The 19,631-nt window shown below is 35.9% G+C and overlaps 3 protein-coding genes across 3 annotated transcripts; 1 reads left to right on the top strand and 2 right to left on the bottom strand.

Annotated features, from left to right (window-relative positions):
- Positions 1-633: 633 nt before the first annotated feature.
- LOC123702125 lies at positions 634-4,525 on the bottom strand. Its single transcript, XM_045649780.1, has 2 exons — positions 1,713-4,525; positions 634-814 (listed from the first exon to the last, which is right to left on the bottom strand). Exon 1 carries the CDS (start codon positions 3,767-3,769, stop codon positions 1,982-1,984), a length of 1,788 nt encoding a protein of 595 aa, XP_045505736.1. The 5' UTR covers positions 3,770-4,525; the 3' UTR covers positions 634-814; positions 1,713-1,981.
- An 8,628-nt stretch (positions 4,526-13,153) lies between these two features.
- On the bottom strand, positions 13,154-15,105 carry LOC123702127 (H/ACA ribonucleoprotein complex subunit 4). The gene has a single exon (XM_045649784.1). It carries the CDS (start codon positions 14,921-14,923, stop codon positions 13,397-13,399), a length of 1,527 nt encoding a protein of 508 aa, XP_045505740.1. The 5' UTR covers positions 14,924-15,105; the 3' UTR covers positions 13,154-13,396.
- A 402-nt stretch (positions 15,106-15,507) lies between these two features.
- Positions 15,508-17,437, top strand: LOC123702135 (DNA-directed RNA polymerases I, II, and III subunit RPABC3). Its single transcript, XM_045649794.1, has 2 exons — positions 15,508-15,908; positions 16,782-17,437. The coding sequence occupies exons 1-2, from the start codon at positions 15,616-15,618 to the stop codon at positions 16,939-16,941; spliced, it is 453 nt and encodes a 150-aa protein (XP_045505750.1). The 5' UTR covers positions 15,508-15,615; the 3' UTR covers positions 16,942-17,437.
- Positions 17,438-19,631: the final 2,194 nt, after the last annotated feature.

Below are 19,631 nucleotides of genomic sequence, written 5' to 3'. Positions count from 1 at the left end.
GGTAAGTTCTACGGATTGAAAAATTGGCCCATATTAGTACATAGATATCCATGTGATTAGCATCACATAGTACGTCTTAGAGACTTCTTTTGTTGTTGATTACTAGTGTATTGTTCGTGTCTACTAGTCAACAATAGATGGCGTTTTTGTCAAAAACTAATTCAACAATAGATCATCAGATATAGCGCTTTTGTTAAAATAACTACTCAACAATAGATGGCGCTTTCTTCCTAAATAATTATTCAACAATAGATGGCGCTTTTCTCAAAAATAACTATTTAACTATAGATGGCGCTTTTCTCAAAAATAACTATTCAACAATAGATGGAGCTTTTCTCAAAAATAACTACTCAACAATAGATGGCGCTTTTCTCAAAAATAACTACTTAACAATAGACGTCTTTTTAAAAAATTTTAAATGGCACGAGTTCAATAATTTATTCGTTTCATATTTTTTGATATCGTTAAATTTATTAACTGTAGTTTAATTTGTTTTTATAGTAGTTTTTACCTTTTTTAAGTAAGAATGAAAAAGCAAAATTGCGTCCTAATAAGGCATTACATTTTAATTTATGTAGTTATGCTTATGTAAAGAAAATGAACACAAAGCTTTCACAAGTAAAAGACAACTCAGATCATTCAAACATCATTTATTTATCTTTTCATGTTTAGTAACTCTATGTCGCCGTAACGCGCCGGGCCTTGTAAAGGTGGCTCCACACTCGCACGCGTGTTCCGTCGCTTGCACGTGTGTAGACGCCATGTGTTCTAGCAAACTGTATTTATATGCGAATTTCTTGTCGCATGCTTTACACTGAAAATAGATAAATTTTATTTTAAAGTTACATTTCCAAAACTGGTCTTACCACAAAACTATTTAAACTAACTTTAAACCAGGGATTTGTCATTTTAATAGTTGTCTATGTGAAATGCGACAAAACCAGATTATAGAGAACCCGCGCTTAAAGTTAAACCCTGTCTAAAGTTTTTTTGTGGTAAGACTATTTTTGGTATTTTTGGCCGGCGCAGATATGGTGGAGCGCAACGCAGTGCATTTTTCATTGTCAAACTATTATCGACATTGTCCTCATTAAGATAATGTTCAAAATCGCATCGCGCTACCTTTTGCATGTGACGCTTCGGTTAATAAATTGTAATTTGATTTTGAATATTATTTGAATGCGGACAACATTGATAATAGTTTGACAATTAAAAATGCTCAGCGCTGCGTACCGCTATATCTGCGCCAGCCTTTAGACTATCTATCACGCTCAAAAATTGTCTGACTAACTCTGCCTACGCGTGTTATAAGCAGAGTTTTCTAATAAACGACTTCAAACATTACTGCCACGAAATAAGGTGCTAATTTCATTCAGAACACTCGGGTGTTTTCTGACGAACGTTTAATTATGAATCTAGTTGTGTACATATACTTATATTAATGATGATAATATTAAAGCTTTCTGTGCAATTTACTTAAATTTTATCCCCTAAATATTTACAATGTTGTTTTTACATAAGATTGAAATTGAAAAGCAAAATACATGAATTAAAAAATCAGCACATATGTTTAAAAGTGAAGTTAATAAATTAAATAATTTTTTATATAATATCTATCTACATTCTACATATTATATAAGTTTTGTCACTACAAATTTCAAAAATTATAAACAAACTTCAATATTTATAAATAAATTTAAAACCTTATGTACCTTCGTATAGTATGGGGCGGGTGCATTTAACATCAGTTCGTCTGATTGATTATCCTTAAATTAAATTTGTCTTATCAAAAACTATAGACTCAGGCATAGCCAAACCAGCCCAGGTCCTTTTATAAAGTTTAGCAACTTGTAAGAGCCGCTGTTTTCGACTGAAGTTTTTTCAGGGTATGGATATGCAAAATCCTGCATATGTAATGGTATAAAATATGTTATTTTTGTATTTTTTTTATATTTTTTATTTATATTGTTGGTTAAGTTACTTAATCACTCTCCGTAACTGTATTCGGGTCTATATCGGCAGACGTGGGTACATTTTCCTCTCGTTTGTCCCACTTGGGCGGCAATTCTATAAATTTGCCTTTCGGCCCTTGAAACTTTATATATACTGAGCCAAAGAAGAATCCTAGGCATCTCTTGTGTTCCATTATCGTCGCTACCAAATCCTGCGGTATGTTTACGATAAGGAACGTATCCGACTCTTGAACATCAGCCCGGAGTAGCAACCAACGGTCTACTTGAGCCCAGGCATTATGATAATGAAGTTGTAGGCCGACAGCCTTTATGTCTTCCCATACTCCAGGCAATAGAATACCACAACGCACTGTTTTTCCCACGTCTGCCAATTTTCGCACACAAATTTTGCCACCACAAGGCAGTTCCACCTTCTTTACGGCTGTTTTTAACCAATCTAGGGTATGTGTATCATCGCACCACATTTTGAGGACGCCTCCCGAAAACGTGGGTTTGCCCCTGAAGAGGACGCGTTTATCACCTTCTCTATAGTTCATTGCTTCTTGTTGTAACAATGGTTGGAGCGAATTTAGAATGTGGTCAGATTGTTCCTGAGTAAGATGAACCATAGATCCGTCTGCAGTTATAGCCACAATAAGGTCGTCCTTAACTGCCTCCGCGTAGTTCGTGCTTTGAACGGTTTTTGACTCATTAGGGCAAGGCTTTTCATTCGCATCTTGAGTTGAAAGTGTATCATCGATACGTAAGCGTTTAGAACTTGTAGGTTCACATGTATCTGTCTGTAATGATGATTTTTCTGTCATATCAGTAATTATCTCCGATTCGGAGTGCAATGTACCACGATGCGTGGTTAAAAGTTGTCGTTTTCTCTTTCTGTTTTGTCTTTTTCTATCTTTCGAGTCAGAGGCTTGATTCCCTAGCAGGTCGCACTCCTGTTTCCCGACTGTTTTATTTGCTTTACGACTCTGTTGTGGTATGATGTTCCAACCAGACATATCATCAACTGACTGCGGGCAACACGACTCAGGTTCTACAGATTTCTCCATAGAATCGAGGGTCACCTCATCAGACAATGACGTAGAGATCAAATTTGTATGGCAGGAGCACTGTTGCATCTCTGTCACACCCACTACCGGATTCCTTTCGACCAGTTCCATCGGTCCCACGCCATATGAGGTCCCTTTGTTCGTGGTCGTTAGTTCACCGGCTGGTCGCGACTTCGACACAACCGCACTTTGCACTGAATTCTGTTGTTTTGATTGATTTAATACGCAACTCATACTGTTCAGATCAGCTGAGGCTTCTGTGTTGCCCGGTGGAGTTGCGCACACCGAACTATCTTGTCTCTTAGGGCAGCCATTATTTGCTTTAAGCATCTCAGCCATAGTTCGACCACACAATCCAGTTGGTTTCCCCGACGGTCGCGTCACTTTGCCCAAAGCACCCTGTATACGATTCGCAATAGCAATTCTAGCTTTTCGACTCTTGCGTTTCCGAGCAGGCCTAGCACTTATATTAATCAGCCCAGTAGTTTTGAACAAAGAGGCCTGGGAACCAACCACCTCGACATTTGCGTTGTGAAGCAAGGTTTCGCCCCCCCCAGAATACGAGGGGCAGCCTGAGTTAGACTCAGGGAGGGATTCTCCACTATTCGTGGTACCCTCCTGGGGTAAATTCTCTTTTAACTTTGCTTCCATTTTATCTCCCTTCCTCTCAAGTTTGCAGTACGCCTGTAGGATTAAACCCGTCAGTCGGTATCCTGAGTTGGGGCCAATTAGGCAGAAGTAGGGCTTCATTTTGGACTATTTGGCCCCAATCCAGGTACTAGATGATGCTGCGCACATACCATCACCTAGGAGTTTTAAGGATGATTCACGTTACACCATGCCGGAGCTGGGAGACAAATGAAACAATATCCATGGAAATTTCAACGCCATGTACCGTCCGAGCCACGGTCAGGCATAAATCACTTCATACAAAAAGTATACAATATTGTTATTTTCTAGTGTTTGATTTTACACAAGTATTATATATTATTTACTTGATTTAACGCGATTTAAGCACGCGTGGTCATGGGGAGACTAAGTGTCCCCATAACCACGCTCGCTGCAAAGAATGCGAAACGTCGGGAAAATAATATAATGAATAAATCGCATTTAAAATCCGTTAAAAATCATTAATTTTTACAATATTGTTGTTGGCTCGATTAAATATTATTGTATACTTTTGTATGAAAATTGTTTATTTCCCAGCTTCGGCATGGTGTATTGTGAATCATGCTTATAGCCCTCCGGCTTGTCACTCGTTTAGCACCACCCGGGGGACACGTGTAGGGAAGGCCTAAGGGTGCTTTTTCACCAATAATATGCGAGGAATGTGTTTGTAAATAACCAATAGTATCGCTGCAAACTTCAAACTAAAAGAAGCGATATGATTGGTTATTTAGAATCACATTCCTCGCTATACATTCTCGCACATTATTGGTGAAAAAGCACCCTAATTAGGTGGTATAACCTACGGACGCGAGTGATTTCGTCAAACCCCATATTGTGTGCTAGATTATGTTTCATTCCGGTAAGTACATAAGCTACATGATGGGAAAATATCATCAAGCTCTTCCATACAAAAAGTAAAAACCATTGATGGTATCAAAATACCACCAATAGTTTTTGCATGAAAGAGTAACAAATACATTTTTACAAACTTTAGCATTCATAATATTAGAATTTAGAAGAATGTAGGACACTCAATGTTATGCCAATGACATTGCTTTACTTTCTTATATTTATACGATAAATATTTTATTCTGGGCATCAAATGATATAAGTAAAATTACTATCATACTTATAACTGCAATAAATAAATGAATTAAAGGTGGCTAGTGGATGTATGTATGTTAGTTCCTCTTTCACTCAAAAACCACGTAATAGATTTTGATGATATCTAGCAGGGATGTAGCTTATATACCAGAATAACACATTCTCTATAGAAATACTTGTTTTTGTACGGCCAGTAAATAATAAATATTAGATTAATATTAGATTCTTACCTCAAACTGTTTGACTCCTAAATGTTTTTGCTTGTGTACCCTCAAATTTGAACTAGATGTGCATTTTTGCGGACATACGTCACAGCTGTATGGCCGTTCGCCGGTGTGCTTTCTGCAATTAAAATTAGCATTATTGGTCCATATTCTTTTACTTAGAGCGTGCGCAGATTTGGCGGAGAATTATTATCGACATTGTCCTCAATAAAATATCAAATAACAACAATTTGTTCCCGAGGAGCATCGCAGCGTCACATGAAAACGGTATATTTTAATGAGGACATGTATATAAGTTTGAAAATGAAACATGAGCAACATTTATTATTTGTGACATAATTATTTATATTTATCTATTATTCATTTTATTCAATTTTTCATTCATTCATTCATCCATGAGCGGTGCGCTCTGCCACATAAATAATGATTATTGCGCTCTGCTACTAGTAATCGTCAGGAACTAATCCATACTAATATTATAAATGCGAAAGTAAGTCTGTCTGTCTGTTACTCAATCACGCCTAAACTACTGAAACAATTTGCATGAAATTTGGTATGGAGATATTTTGATACCCGAGAAAGGACATAGGCTATCTTTTATTGCGAAATATGTACCACGGGCGAAGCAGGGGCGGACCTCTAGTAAATAATAAGTGTGCAAATTTAAATAAATTTTTATGGTTATTTTGTACTATAAAAACATTGAACGATTGTGCAAATTGTAAGCAACTTATAATTATTTATTAGCAACAATATCACGTTAATTCAGACTAACCTAATTGCATAGATATACAATTACCTATTTTGTGTAAAAAGTAATATCCACACATCCATCTTAGAGCGGCCGTACATACAGCTCGAGCAGTTAACGTACACGGACTGCTCGATCGGTCGGTCCTTGACTGCTCGAGCAGTCGCTACAAACCGCGCAGTTGACGGCATGAAGAGGTTGAGACGACTCGAGCAGTCCTTGTACGGCAGTGAATGAATGTCCATAGTTCACCGCGCGGTCGCGGCTTCAAGCCGTCGGTCAACTGCTTGAAGGGGTGTGTGAACGGTCGCCCTTATCTTTCGCATTTATAATATTAGTAATTATGTTATATTACCGTATGTGTATAGTCAACGCAGTCTTCTGATTCGCTCTAAAGTCGCAATACGTACAGGCGTACTGTTTCACTCCCGTGTGTGTGTTCATGTGTTTATGCAAATAGTCCTGTCTTGTGAAAACACGGCCACATGTCTGTAATATAAAGAATATTTTTAAAGAATACTTGGGGTGATATTGAAGCCAAAAATAGGTCCGCCTAAAGCAAAGGGGGCTTAAAAAGTACATCATGGATTTACTTAAAATTTTGCATGAATAACTATTTCTACTTCATTTGTTTCACTTGGAGACTAAATTAAGGAATACAAGATAGAGGACGCCTTGAGGACGGATGGGCTTAGAATGGGCAACCAAGCTGATTATCCATTATCATCAGCAATTACCACCACCCAAGAACATTAATTATTATTGTAGAAATGTGAAAGCCCTAACTACATAGTATAAAACAAAGTCGCTTTCTCTGTCCCTATATCCCTTTGTTTGTCTCTCACGCGTCCTACTATAAAATACAGATTTAGTTACGCGCAAATAACGTGCGTAGGACGTGCGAAGGTTTAAATCTTTAAAACTACGCAACGGATTTTGATGCGTTTTTTTTTAAATAGAGTGATTCAAGAGGAAGGTTTTAGTATATAATTTATTAGGTTTTAGACAAAGCGGGCGAAGCCGCGGTCGGTAAGCTAGTAAAAGATAAAGTATAAGCAAAAAAATGTTGATGAGTATAAAGGAATGGAATCGGAAGGGTTAGTAATAGGATAGAGCCTCCAACATCCCCACTCATGAAAGAATGAAGTATTCAAAATACATAATATTATAGAATAAAAACCTACAAATAATAGTTTACCTCACATATGTACCGTTTCTTCACATGTTCCTTTAAATGAACTTTCAATATATCCCTATTATCAAAAAACTTGTCACAATGAACACATTTAAAAATATCCTGTGGTATCTCCTTAACAATATTCCTCCTATGGTCCCTTCTATGTTGTTCAAAAGCTCTTCTAGTTGGCAGATATTTAGAACAAATAACACACTTATAACCATTTTTCAAACCTTTACAAAAGTTAATTTCATGGCCGAGCCGTAGTTTTAAATTCTTGAACGTCTTTTCGCAACCAAAACACTTATAAAAACCATTTTCTATACCATGGTTTTCGGATTTATGCTTCTTCAAATCTTCCTCATTGTATAATTCTAAGCAACATATATTACAGTATGTTGGCGATCTTTTCTTTGTACGTTTTGTAATTTTATTATCTACCACGTATTCGTAAACTACATCGTCGATAAGATCATCATTTTCTTCTATCGAATCCGTTAAATTTTCTAAAAAATCCTTACTATCGTCAAATTCCTTCGCGAAATCTTTTACGCGTATGCCTAGTTCAAATTTCGAATCTGAATGTTCTTCGTTGATTATTTCTCGAAGTCTTTGATCGGACTCCTGGCAGAATTTTTTAAAATCGTAAAACATTACAACTTTATTAAAACACAACTGGCATAGTTTGTTCGGATTTTCCGTTAACGATAAATCAATTTCCAAACAATCTTTGATTTTCTCAGATATATTTATTTCGCTTTCACTTAATTCACTGTGTAATGAATTGAAAGAATTTTTACTCCAACAAAATCGACACACATCGTCACGCATAAAGTAATCCCGGTTAAAAAGTTGCGAATGAGGCGACATAATACTTCGATTTAAACTTTACAGAAGTAAAGTAAAAAAATCACATATTAATCATCAAATTTGGAGTTATTAACTATAAGTTTATCTTCAAATAATACTTAAAAACAGCAAACTTTACGGAGCATGGTGTAATGGTGTAATTATTGGTGTTTCTGTTTTGTTGATGTTGACAGTTGACACCAGACACCACAGGTTATGCATTAGTTACTGTCAAGAAGCTTATATCTAATACACTGGAGATTTCGGTATGAACATTTGACGTGTAACAAGAAAATATTGCCCAGTTCATGTTTTTTATCACTTTCACACCTAACTTGGTATTGCCACTGTTAATACGAAGTTTTCCCAAGGCTACTATGTATGCTGTAATATTCTGTGCAAAAAGTTAGTTTTTGTACATGAGTATGTTGATAAATTGCCAACAACGTCATTCAGAAGCATTGTTGGATGAGACAATTATTATTTATGCTAAATAAAATAAGTATCTTAACCAATTATTAAAAAGCGATACTCCCTGATTATGGGTAGTTACCATAATAAAATTGTAGCAACTCTCACTTTGACAATATGGCATAAGTGTCAAAAAAAATTGCGCCGCTTCGAATATTTAAGTTAATATTGTTGCTTATTTAATGAATATTTTCCGAATATAAAGAATGCATTGTATTGTGCAAAATTGCAGAAGTGTTTGGACACCAAATTCTGGCATAAAATTTCACAGGCAAGTGTATATTTACGTTATTTACAATATTCCTCAATACTCATGCATTTACCTGTTTAGAATAATTTCAAAGGCAAAAATTGTCTAATTTAGCATCATTTTAGTAAGCAGTCATGTTAAATTTGTTATTTCTCTAATACTTTATCATTTTTCAACAAGTTTTCAATAAACAAATTTAACAAGTAAGGTAACCATGATGACAAGTTTTTTTGGATAGCGAAGAGAATATAATATTGTAATAACAATATTATGATGAAAATTTAGAACACTATTTTAAAGATTGTTACTATTAATGAAACAACACACGACATCGGTATTGCGCTCACATGTAGTTATAAGATTGTTCGTTTTTAAATTGAAATTTATATGTACTTTTTTAACTTACCTCATATTTTTTTGTTTTACGTATTTCAGCTTTCCAAAAAGTAAAATAAAAAGAAATATATGTGCCCATCAAGGTTAATGAGGATTACGACCCAGAAAAACATACCTTTTGAAAAATAAACTTTGTAAAGTTAGCTGAAATTTGTGCAAGGCTGCTATAAACAGTTTTTCTTTGATGATTTTGGCTTGAAATTGACCCGTCGAAGCAACGCGTTTAAAAAGAAGATCTGAGTAGCTTACAATTTGGTAAACAGCATCTGATGCAAAACACAACGTTCCTCTATTTACAAAGGATGTTAATGCTATATATCGGTTCATATCCAAGCTTTGTAGCCAAAAGTTATTTATAACTATCATTCTATACCAATTAAAATTGTATGTACCTACCTATAAAGTATGACCATAATATTATAATATAAATACTGTTAAAAATATATGTCGTTATTATTTATAGACCATGATTTTTAGTTTTTTCTATTTTGAAAAATCCTGAATTTACAAACCAGCGTGGTCACTCGACAGAAAGAGACAAAAAACATGACTGACGTCATTGAATGTCATAGTTTCTTGTTTCAAGTTAATGGTCATAGTGCAATCTCCAGTGTATTAGAGGATATAAGCTTCTTGGTTACTGTTGACACTTGATACCACAGAGTAAGTAAATCGGACAGCGGTTGCTTTTAATTAAAATAAAATAAAAAAATCATTCAGAAAATCCGTAAAAACAACATAAATAGGTGTCTTCCTAACTACTTTTATACATCTGTAGATATCTGGAGGAGGAGGATATATAGACGCGCTGTAAAGTTTGATCAAACTATGGAGGGTAGAGTTAAACCATAGTCACAGAATACATAATAGTAGCTAAACGCTACAGAACGGACACTCTCCGCCTCCCGCCAAAATTAAACACTTACCTCACCCCGCACGATCAGACATGTTAAGGTGCTTCTAAATGGGCTATATTTTCCTGCAATATGTGGCTGCAACACAGTGGCCGGAAACATTGCGAGCAATTCCAGCCACACTACGCAATATTGCAGCAATGTCCCGGAAACATGTTTGATATTGCAGGATTTGCAGGCATTGCAGCGAATGGCCGATATTGTTTTGATAGGTTGCTGGACGATCGCTGAGCTGTCGATTTAACTGCAATGTTGCCCAGCCAGTTTTATTGTTGTTTCAGTCGCTCTCTATTGTTATGATATAGTGCATCCTTTTCTACACGACGTGAAGTTGGCTGTGAGTGCAGCTGTGCCGTGCCATGACTAATTGCTATATTCTGTGCAGTTATCATGTTGTTTTGTTTTGGTTTTCGGATAAAGTGAATTAAATTGAGTTAATATAAATGACTAATACATGGACTAACGAGATGGTGTTTGATTTTATCAATTAAATTCATTTACATCCTGAGTTATGGGATACGAAAAGCGGAATTTACAAAGACAGAATCGCAAAAAAAGCTGGATGGCTGGATGAAAAATTTGGCATAACCAGCAACGAAACCTATAAAAATATACATATAGGCTGCTGCGACGAGTATGATTTCGTCAGCCATTGTTGCCGGTTTGTGTGGCCCGTTTAGGAGTCTGCATCATGCGCCATACTATTGCAGACATATTGCAACACATGGTTCGGCCATAGATTGCTCGGCCATCGTGGCAATAAAATATTTTTGTGATGGCCGGGCAATAAGTTGCCAATAGTGCAGCTACAAATTGCAGAAAAATGTTGCCCGTTTAGAAGCACCTTTATGGTACCCATTTCCCCGCAAGGACGATACCAACGACGTCTTTAGACGAAACGCAACGAAGATTGACAACATTAATCAAATTGACTTAAAGCAATTTTATTATTTTGGATTTGTGATTATCGTTTTTCGTAGAAAATGGTTAGATATTGTGCTGTTTACGGATGTATTTCATCAGAAAAACGCGAATTTTTTTTACGCTAGTCACAAATGTGCCAACCATAAAGAGTTTACACACACATATTTTGCAGTCTCTACAGTGTGACTGTCAAAACTATAATTTTGTATGGAGTGTCCGGGGTGTGCCATAGTATAAAGAAAGAAGTAGGCCAACTCCCGGCCGCGGCGTTTAGGAGCGCACGATACCTAAACTCGCGAGGCGCAGGGCAAGCGCAGGGTTGACAACCCTTTGAAATAACTGTGTAAATAAACACCAACCGCGCACAGCAATAGCGCGGCCCTCAGGAGACCGGTCTCAGAATAGGAACCGAGCGGCGTTGTGTGCGTGTGTACTTTCAGGAACGCGTAGCCAAGCACCCGCCCTACAAACCGCGTAGATACACCACATACAAACGGCGAGATATACCTTCGTTCGAAGATAACATACTTCTCTCTTTTTACTATGTTCAAACCAGAGTATATTATAATATTATTATGTTTTATGGTTCAAACTGAGACTAATCCTGCACCAAATAATATGTATTTTATGATTATGAATCTACAATGACTAGTAAGTCTCGAAGAAGATAGACTAGAAGTCAAAGTACATAATCTCGTATATCGTCATATTGTACAAAAAAATAGGTTCCTTTTACGTACGGCAGGGGTGCTTGTAAATTCACAAACAAATGCTCGACGATACTGACTTACTTTGACGATAGATTTCGTGCTCGAGCAGTCGGTTGTTGACTAGTCTAGTCGATTTTCAAGGAGGGAGGGAGATGTCGACGGCCTAGCGCAGTCAACATATTACTCGCTCTGTGCAGTCAACAGCTCGAGCAGTCATAGTATGTATCACGACCGCTCGCCAACTCGAGAGCCGTCGACGGCACGGTGGAATTTCGTCATGCAGTTGACTGCTTGAAACGGTCGCGACGGCTCGAGCACTGAGCAGTCATGTGTACGGCAGTGAATTTAATGTCGCGGCTTCAAGCCGTCGCTCGGTCTCGACTGCTTGAAAGTTGAAGCGGTCCCTGTACGGCCGTCCTTATTTCCAGACAGCACAGCCTGACAGTTTACGCCGTGAATTCAACTGACAACAAATTCATATTATACCACTTCACCCGCATTGCTCCGCTCCTATTGGTTTTAGAGTGATGATATATTTATAGCCTACTAGCGGTCCGCCCCGGCTTCGCCCGTGGTACATATTAACGTTTTCTCTACATAAGAACCATCCTCGTACTTCAAGGAATATAATAAAAAAAGAATTATCGAAATCGGTTCAGCCGTTCTCGAGTTATGGAATTACAACGAAAAGTGGCATTGATTTTTATATATTAGATAACTTTCCTCGATAAATGGGCTATCTAACACCGAAAGAATTCTTCAAATCGGACCAGTAGTTCCCGAGATTAGCGCGTTCAAACAAACAAACAAACTCTTCAGCTTCATAATATAAGTATCTAAGATGATTATAATATAATTATTAATTGACCATCGCTGATTATTGCGTTGATAATATTAATTTGCCAGTTAGTCTGAAAATATGAGGTCATACGGAAATAAGAGGTCATAATACGGCCCAGCTGTATTTTAAAATAAAAACACAAATTTAAGTTTGTAAATTTTAATGTTGATAAACAACAGTCTTAATGAATAAAACAATTTTCTTAACCTAAAGTACTTACAGCTAAGTCAATAGGTATTTATTTTATGTAGGACCTATATAATATTAATGAGAAAATGAGCTTCAAGATTTCTGAATAATCTACTATGTATTGATTTTATTGTAATTAATATTAAACTTAGTTTAAAAATGTAAGGTATGTATAAATTTTTTAAAAACTTCCGATTTCAATTTGCGCAATTAAAAAAACTTGTAAGAAAAAAATAGTACATTATTATGAGATGAAATATGGACTTTGATAACTTTCAAAATGCAAACATAACCCGTAACAATTTAAAGAAAATAACTAGATTAATGTGTTTTTTGATATGTGCTTTACATTAAAGATGTTTTTAAAACACGAAAAAATATAACGTCATTTATGTGACAAATCACTACATAGTATCATGATAGTATAAAACAAAGTCGCTTTCTCTGTCCCTTTGTATGCTTAAATCTTTAAAACTACGCAACGGATTTTGATGCGGTTTTTTTTAATAGATAGCGTGATTCAAGAGGAAGGTTTTAGTATATAATTTATTAGATTTTAGACAAAGCGGGCGAAGCCGCGGAGGGTAAGCTAGTTAAACATAATATAAACAAATTGAAAAGATGATCATTGTAACAGTGAGAAAAATAAGTTTACAAAGAACTTCTTACTTTACACAATAATGTTTATTCTCATAATAATCTTGTTGTTTTTATAGATTTACAATTTATCTTGTCTTAAATCCTATAAACCTGTATGACATAATCAATGATTCCATAGGTACCAATGCACAAACATAACAACATATTTACCATAAAGCACATGTCATCTTAAAGATAGATGCACATAGTCTTATTATAGATCATACAAAAAAATAAAATTTCTTATTGACTACATTGCCTTATGCTATTCACTCCTCCTCCCTGTCCTGTTGTTTGTCCTTCTTCTTCTTCTTTTTCTTTTCTTTTCGAACGGAGTCGTCGGCCACTTCAGATGTGTCAGCCGCTTCTACCGTTGTATCAGCGTCCACTGTACTATCTAAATCCTTCTTCTTCTTCTTTTTCTTCTTCTCCGCTTTAGCGTTCATAGAGTCATCTGGATTGTCAGCATTTGATGCGCTCGCTGTCCTCTTTCTGCTGCTTTCGTCAGCTTCTGCTGAGCCATTTTCGTCCGCCTTCGGTTTGTAGTCTACGTAGCTGTTTAACCACTCTTTAGGCGTGTTCTCGTTTGGTTTGCCGAATTTGTCGAGTTTCCCTTGCTGTATGAGTGTTTTCTTTTGTGACGCTTTTGGTCCTAAGCCCCATTTTCTCGGATATGTGTCTCGTTCCATGATCACACGTTTGAGTTTAGCTGCTACACCATGATCGCATGATGCCATGGTTGACGTCGTCATTAATGCTATGGCAAGTGCAACTGCTTCTCCTTTAGTGGTCACAATGACTATCTCTTGGTCCATTTCTATACCGTCTTCATACCTCAAAACACCAGGTAATAACACCTTAGCACCATAACAGACTGCGTTCACGGCGCTGTCCTTGATGAAGATTCTCTTATGAGCTACCAGAAGACCTTCGAGGGGACTGATAACACGACGCAGGTATGTTTCGTCTTTGTGATTTTCGTACGCCCACTGAGCGTCAAGTATATCGTGCATGGTGACCATGCCCTCCTTCTCCCCTTGTATGCCTGAACGTACACGACGCAGCTCGATCATCTGACCGCCCACACCGAGCATCAAACCCAAGTGTACGCACATAGTACGAATATAGGAACCAGCCTCACAGCTTACCCAGAAAACTCCAATGTTGCGCTCCTGGTCGAAGTCCAACAATTTGCTGTCGTACACTGTACGTACACGGAGCTGACGTTTCACAGCAGATATGAGGGGAGGTCGCTGGAATAACGCACCGCGCAGCTTCTCCAAACCTTGTGTGACATTCTTAATGCTTTCTACAGCAGAGTGCAGGTTAAAAACAGCAACATATTCTTTACCAGCGTTCTGCTGCGATTTGACCAGTCGTGTCGCTCTGTCTATGCAAACAATGAGACAGCCTGTGACCTTCGGATCCAAGGTTCCTGAATGACCTGTTTTTTCCACCTTCAATATTCTCTTGATCCATGATACGACTTCGTGGGAACTAGGGTTGCTAGGTTTGTCCACGTTGATAAAGCCTGTCTTCACGTATTCTGATATCGGACGTTTTAATGGTGAATGTCCAAACGGTAGAGGTGTATAGTGATTTGAACGCACGTTGAGGCGATCGAAGTTTTTCAATAACAAGGGCCAATACGCTGTGTCTAGTTTCGATACGCTTTCAGATGGCTCGATTTTGAACTCGCTCATCTTCTGGAATGTGCCCAAAGATACAGCATCCTTGTTTTTCTTCTTTTTCTTTTCAGAAAATACCTCGGTACCGGGTTGTAAAACTTCCGTCATGATGATAGTTTTTAATTAATCTGTTTTATTTTTTCACTTTTATGCTATTGCGTCTTAGTGTTTTCCAAGTTCACTAACTTGATAATGATTATTAGTTAAAAATAAAATGTTTTCAATCAACACGTGCAAAACACGCGAGGTTAGAGTTAGGTAGCTTGCGTGACAGTTGACATTTAACAAAACATCATGGGCGCCAGCTTCCAAGCATGCGCTTTGCGCGTCATTTACATTGCTATATTAAAAAATCTTAATTCTTTTCTAAGTTAAACAAAAGTTTTAAAATATCGGTTATGCAGTTAACATTTTTATCAAACTTACGAAATTTTATTTCAATCAGAATATTTCGTTACGATAAATTAAAACATAATTGTATAGTTCATGTAATTAATATTCATTATTAAAATATTCATTGTTCTGTCCTAAATCCTTTAAATTGTATAAATATACCAAAATTATATTTAAATTACAAGTTATCTAGAGAAATAAATAGTTTTTGAATAAACGTATTATAATACATCTGTATGTGCCAATACTACATAGTACCTTTATCTGTACGAGGGCTGTCATTTCAGTTTTCAGTTGTCAAATATGAAATATGTCTGTGTCAAATATGAAAACAATCTTGTAATCAATCGGCATCGTTATATTTTTTGTATTAATATTATCATTACTATTTATAATATTCACTCACCATGGCAGGAGTGCTATTCGAAGATATATTCAACGTTAAAGACATGGACCCGGAAGGGAAAAAATTCGATCGAGTCAGCAGATTGCACTGTGAATCTGAATCGTTTAAAATGGACCTTATTTTGGATATAAATTCTTGGATATATCCCATGGACCTGGGTGATAAGTTTCGCTTGGTGTTGGCTACGACGTTGAGGGAGAACGGATATCCGGATGGTGGTGAATGGAATCCTTTAGAAACGGAGGGAAATAGGGCTGATAGTTTTGAATATGTGATGTATGGGAAGGTTTATAGGTTAGTTTCTGTGATCTGTGGTTAGTTCACATGTTATCCTACAAATATTATAAAGGCGAAAGTTTGTATGGATGTATGGATGTTTGTTACTCTTTCACGTATAAACTACTGAACCGATTACAATGAAATTTAGCACACATATAGAGGGTAACTTGGATTAACACATAGGATAGTTTTTATCCCCGAAATCCCACGGGAACGGGAACTATGCGGGTTTTCCTTTGCAAACGCGGGCGAAGCCGCGGGCGGAAATCTAGTAATTTTATAAATAAATCACTGAGCTACACAAGTGAATATTAAGTAAATAAACAGTGTTTGCCTAGGGACTTTTGACAGTTGACTTCAACTCAAAACTATTGACTAGTGATTAATATTCAGTTTTACAGAACTTTCGATACAATATTAAAATATTTGAAATTTCTATTGACAGCAGTGTCCATTCACTCCTTTTTTGGTATGCTTATTCCACCTGTGTCTTCACGTACATAGTTATGGAATAATCAATCACAAAAACAAAAGTAGTATGAGATGTTTTACAAACATAAAAAGTAGCCTTTATGACTTTCTAGCCTCTACTATCTCCAGAAACTAAAATCATGCCAAACACTCCATTGTGGCATGAAAGAAAGACAAACAGTCTCAAATGTATAATATCACTAGCTGCTCCGCGCGGTTTCACCCCCATGGCTCCACTCCTGTTGGTCGTAGCGTGATGATATATACCCTATAGCCTTCCTCGATAAATGAGCTATCTAACACCGAAAGAATTTTTCAAATCGGACCAATAGTTCCCGAGATTAGCGCATTCACACAAACAAACTCTTCAGCTTTATAATATTGGTATAGATGAAAACTTCTATTATTTCTTTTCAGGATAGACGGCGATGAAGGTGGTATGGAACCGTCAGCAAGGCTATCAGCGTTTGTGTCCTTTGGAGGCCTACTCATGAGGTTGCAAGGGGACGCTAATAACTTACATGGCTTTGAAGTCGACCAGCATATGTATTTACTTATGAAGAAGCTAGCTTTCTAAGTTAGGTTTAAGTTACATTTAAATTTGTTTAAGAATAATAAAGAAAAAAAATTCATGGAATGTCTATGTTATATTGGAAAGACGTAAAGATATCAAGGATTTGTTATTACAAATGTGTTATTATTACAAATCCTTGATCTGCTTATTTGCTTCTATAATATGATGCGAAAATTATGAATTGATTTTGATGGTTTACTGATTGAATTGAGAGTTTTAGAGATAGTGCGCAAGAGCAACTTTTGTCTCCGTTACTATTTTGTCTCTCCCATCAACTCTATGGGCTAGTAATAAAGTGCGCGTACTTAGCGACGCAACTTCCTATAGAGTTGATGGGAGAGACAAAATAGTTGCGGAGACAAAAGGTTGCCCTTGTTCGCTAGCTCTAAAGCTCTCAATTCAATTTGTAAACCATCAAGCTAGCTCTAACAAAGATGCAAATAATAATTGAGAATGATGAACAATTTAAACTGATACTACTGCTCATTTACTGTAAAAATGTTATATTTCTGTAACTGTATAAAAATACATTAATACACAAATTACACAAAATATTTATACATAAATTGATGTAACCGTTATACTTTTTTGTCAGAATGAAAAAACAATTTTAAAATGACTAGAAAATCTGCAGATTGTACAAAAAAATATTAAATGCACTAAAACATAAATAATATAAGAAAACAGAATAAGGAGTTTATTTTGTAAAAGTAAAGGATTTTTTTTATTATGAGTTTTATTTCTAAATAATTTATATAGCTCCTTTAAAATTTAAGTCTAAACAAAAAATATTATATTAATTCTCCTCCTGTTGGTCGTAGAGTGATGATATGTCTATAGCCTTGATAAATTAGCTATCTAACAGCGAAAGAATTTTTCAAATCAGATCGTACCCGAGATTAGCGCGTTCAAACAAACAAACTCTTCAGCTTTATAATATTAGTATAAATAAACAGAATTGAGTAAAAAAACAAGAATTTGAACTGTTTCAAAAATGGGACAAATACTAAGCTTATTTCAACGCCATCCATTCGTTATCACACGTACTTACTTACAGTCGAATCAGATTTAGATGGTAACAAAAACCATCACTAGGTGGCGCAATATTACATTATAGTTGCTGAAAATAAATACTAGATGTCGCACAAAGTATCAGATAGTTTGATGTTATGAAATTTTAAAACACATTTCTCTAAGGAATAACAATTTAGTAATCAAGCTTTGCCATTGAAATGGATTCGATCTTGATTTCATTTTCAATCCGATTTTCACTCATCCTAATATCTGCAACTAATTCTACATCTATATCCAGAATGGTTGGTATACACTTTGATTCAAAATAAATAATTAAAGGGCACAATAACATAAATATATCGCAATTTTCGTTTCATTAATTTCATTTTGTTTCCCAGGACCATCATGCGCTGCGCTGGTATTTGGTAATGGCACAGGTAATGGTAAATTTGGTCATCAACCATTAAAAAATAAGTATTGTCATAAGTAGGTATACCTATCTAATCATTATTAATAGGTAACATAATAAGACAATCCAATAAGATTTCTTAACATTAAAAAAACCAAACCTATAGGATCATTATAATCCCATTAAATAGGCGTAGACCGTAGGTACTTACACATTTCACAATTCACACCAATTAAAACAGAATAGTTAAATCATAATGAGTGGTTCAATTAGCGAACAGCCGTTGCCTACACGCGCCAAATATATATAAAAAAAAAAAAAACAGAAAATAAAGATTGTCATTCACGCCCCGTTCATTATAGCGCCACGTGGCAAATCAAACGTGGAACACTCTGGAACGATTAGGTACGTGCTATTATTTTAGCTTAGTCGTCCTGAATTTGAATGATGGAGATATTAAGTATTTTAGTTTTATAATTCATTTTGAATTTGTTTAAGTTTAGTTAGACTTATTAAGGGATTTACACATTTACAGAAAAATATATAATCTGCTATTCGAATGTTTTGAATAGACAGAAGAACATACCTAGGTACTTAGGTACCTAATGTTTAATTAATATTGATTTTATAAAAAGTTTCAATGTTTTTCAAAAATAATTCCTAACTAGATACATGACTTCTGTACTAAGTACCTAGGTACCTAAGTATTTCCAAGTTTTCTTTGAGTTTTTTATACTTACATTCAAAAATCTTTTAGCCACAAACTGTTTCTGAGTTCCTAACTACTTACGTGTAAAAAAATATAACTTTAACACTAAATATGAGTGCATTACAAAAATAATGACTATAAAACCTTCGTTAATAAGTTTGTAGCCCTATTTTCCAGGTAACGAAAGGGAGAGGGCGAGAAATTGGCAAAATTTGACACAAAATTGTTTCTCTAGCTGTTGCGTTGTGATTAATTATTAAAATGAACGCATAAATAAATATTAATAATATAATAGGATACCTACAGCTAAACACAGATCTACTTAGATCTGTGCAGCTAAAGCATGAGCAAGAGGTAATCTAGAATTTTAATTTTAGATACCTATGGGTGTATTCAGAAAGAAAGCTTGAAACTTATAAGCGCTTATCGGTGCTTGTCAATGCTGGTTTTGACAAGCTTGTCAATGCTGGTTTTGACAAGCTGGTTTGAGCATTGACAAGCGCCGATAAGCGCTTATAAGTTTCAAGCTTTCTTTCTGAATACGCCCTAGGTAGCAATGTT

The sequence above is a fragment of the Colias croceus genome, chromosome 23 (assembly GCF_905220415.1).
Source record: "Colias croceus chromosome 23, ilColCroc2.1".
Classification (NCBI taxonomy): domain Eukaryota; kingdom Metazoa; phylum Arthropoda; class Insecta; order Lepidoptera; family Pieridae; genus Colias; species Colias croceus.
The sequence above is the reverse complement of the archived record's forward strand: the minus strand, read 5'-3'. Positions and strand labels throughout refer to the sequence as shown.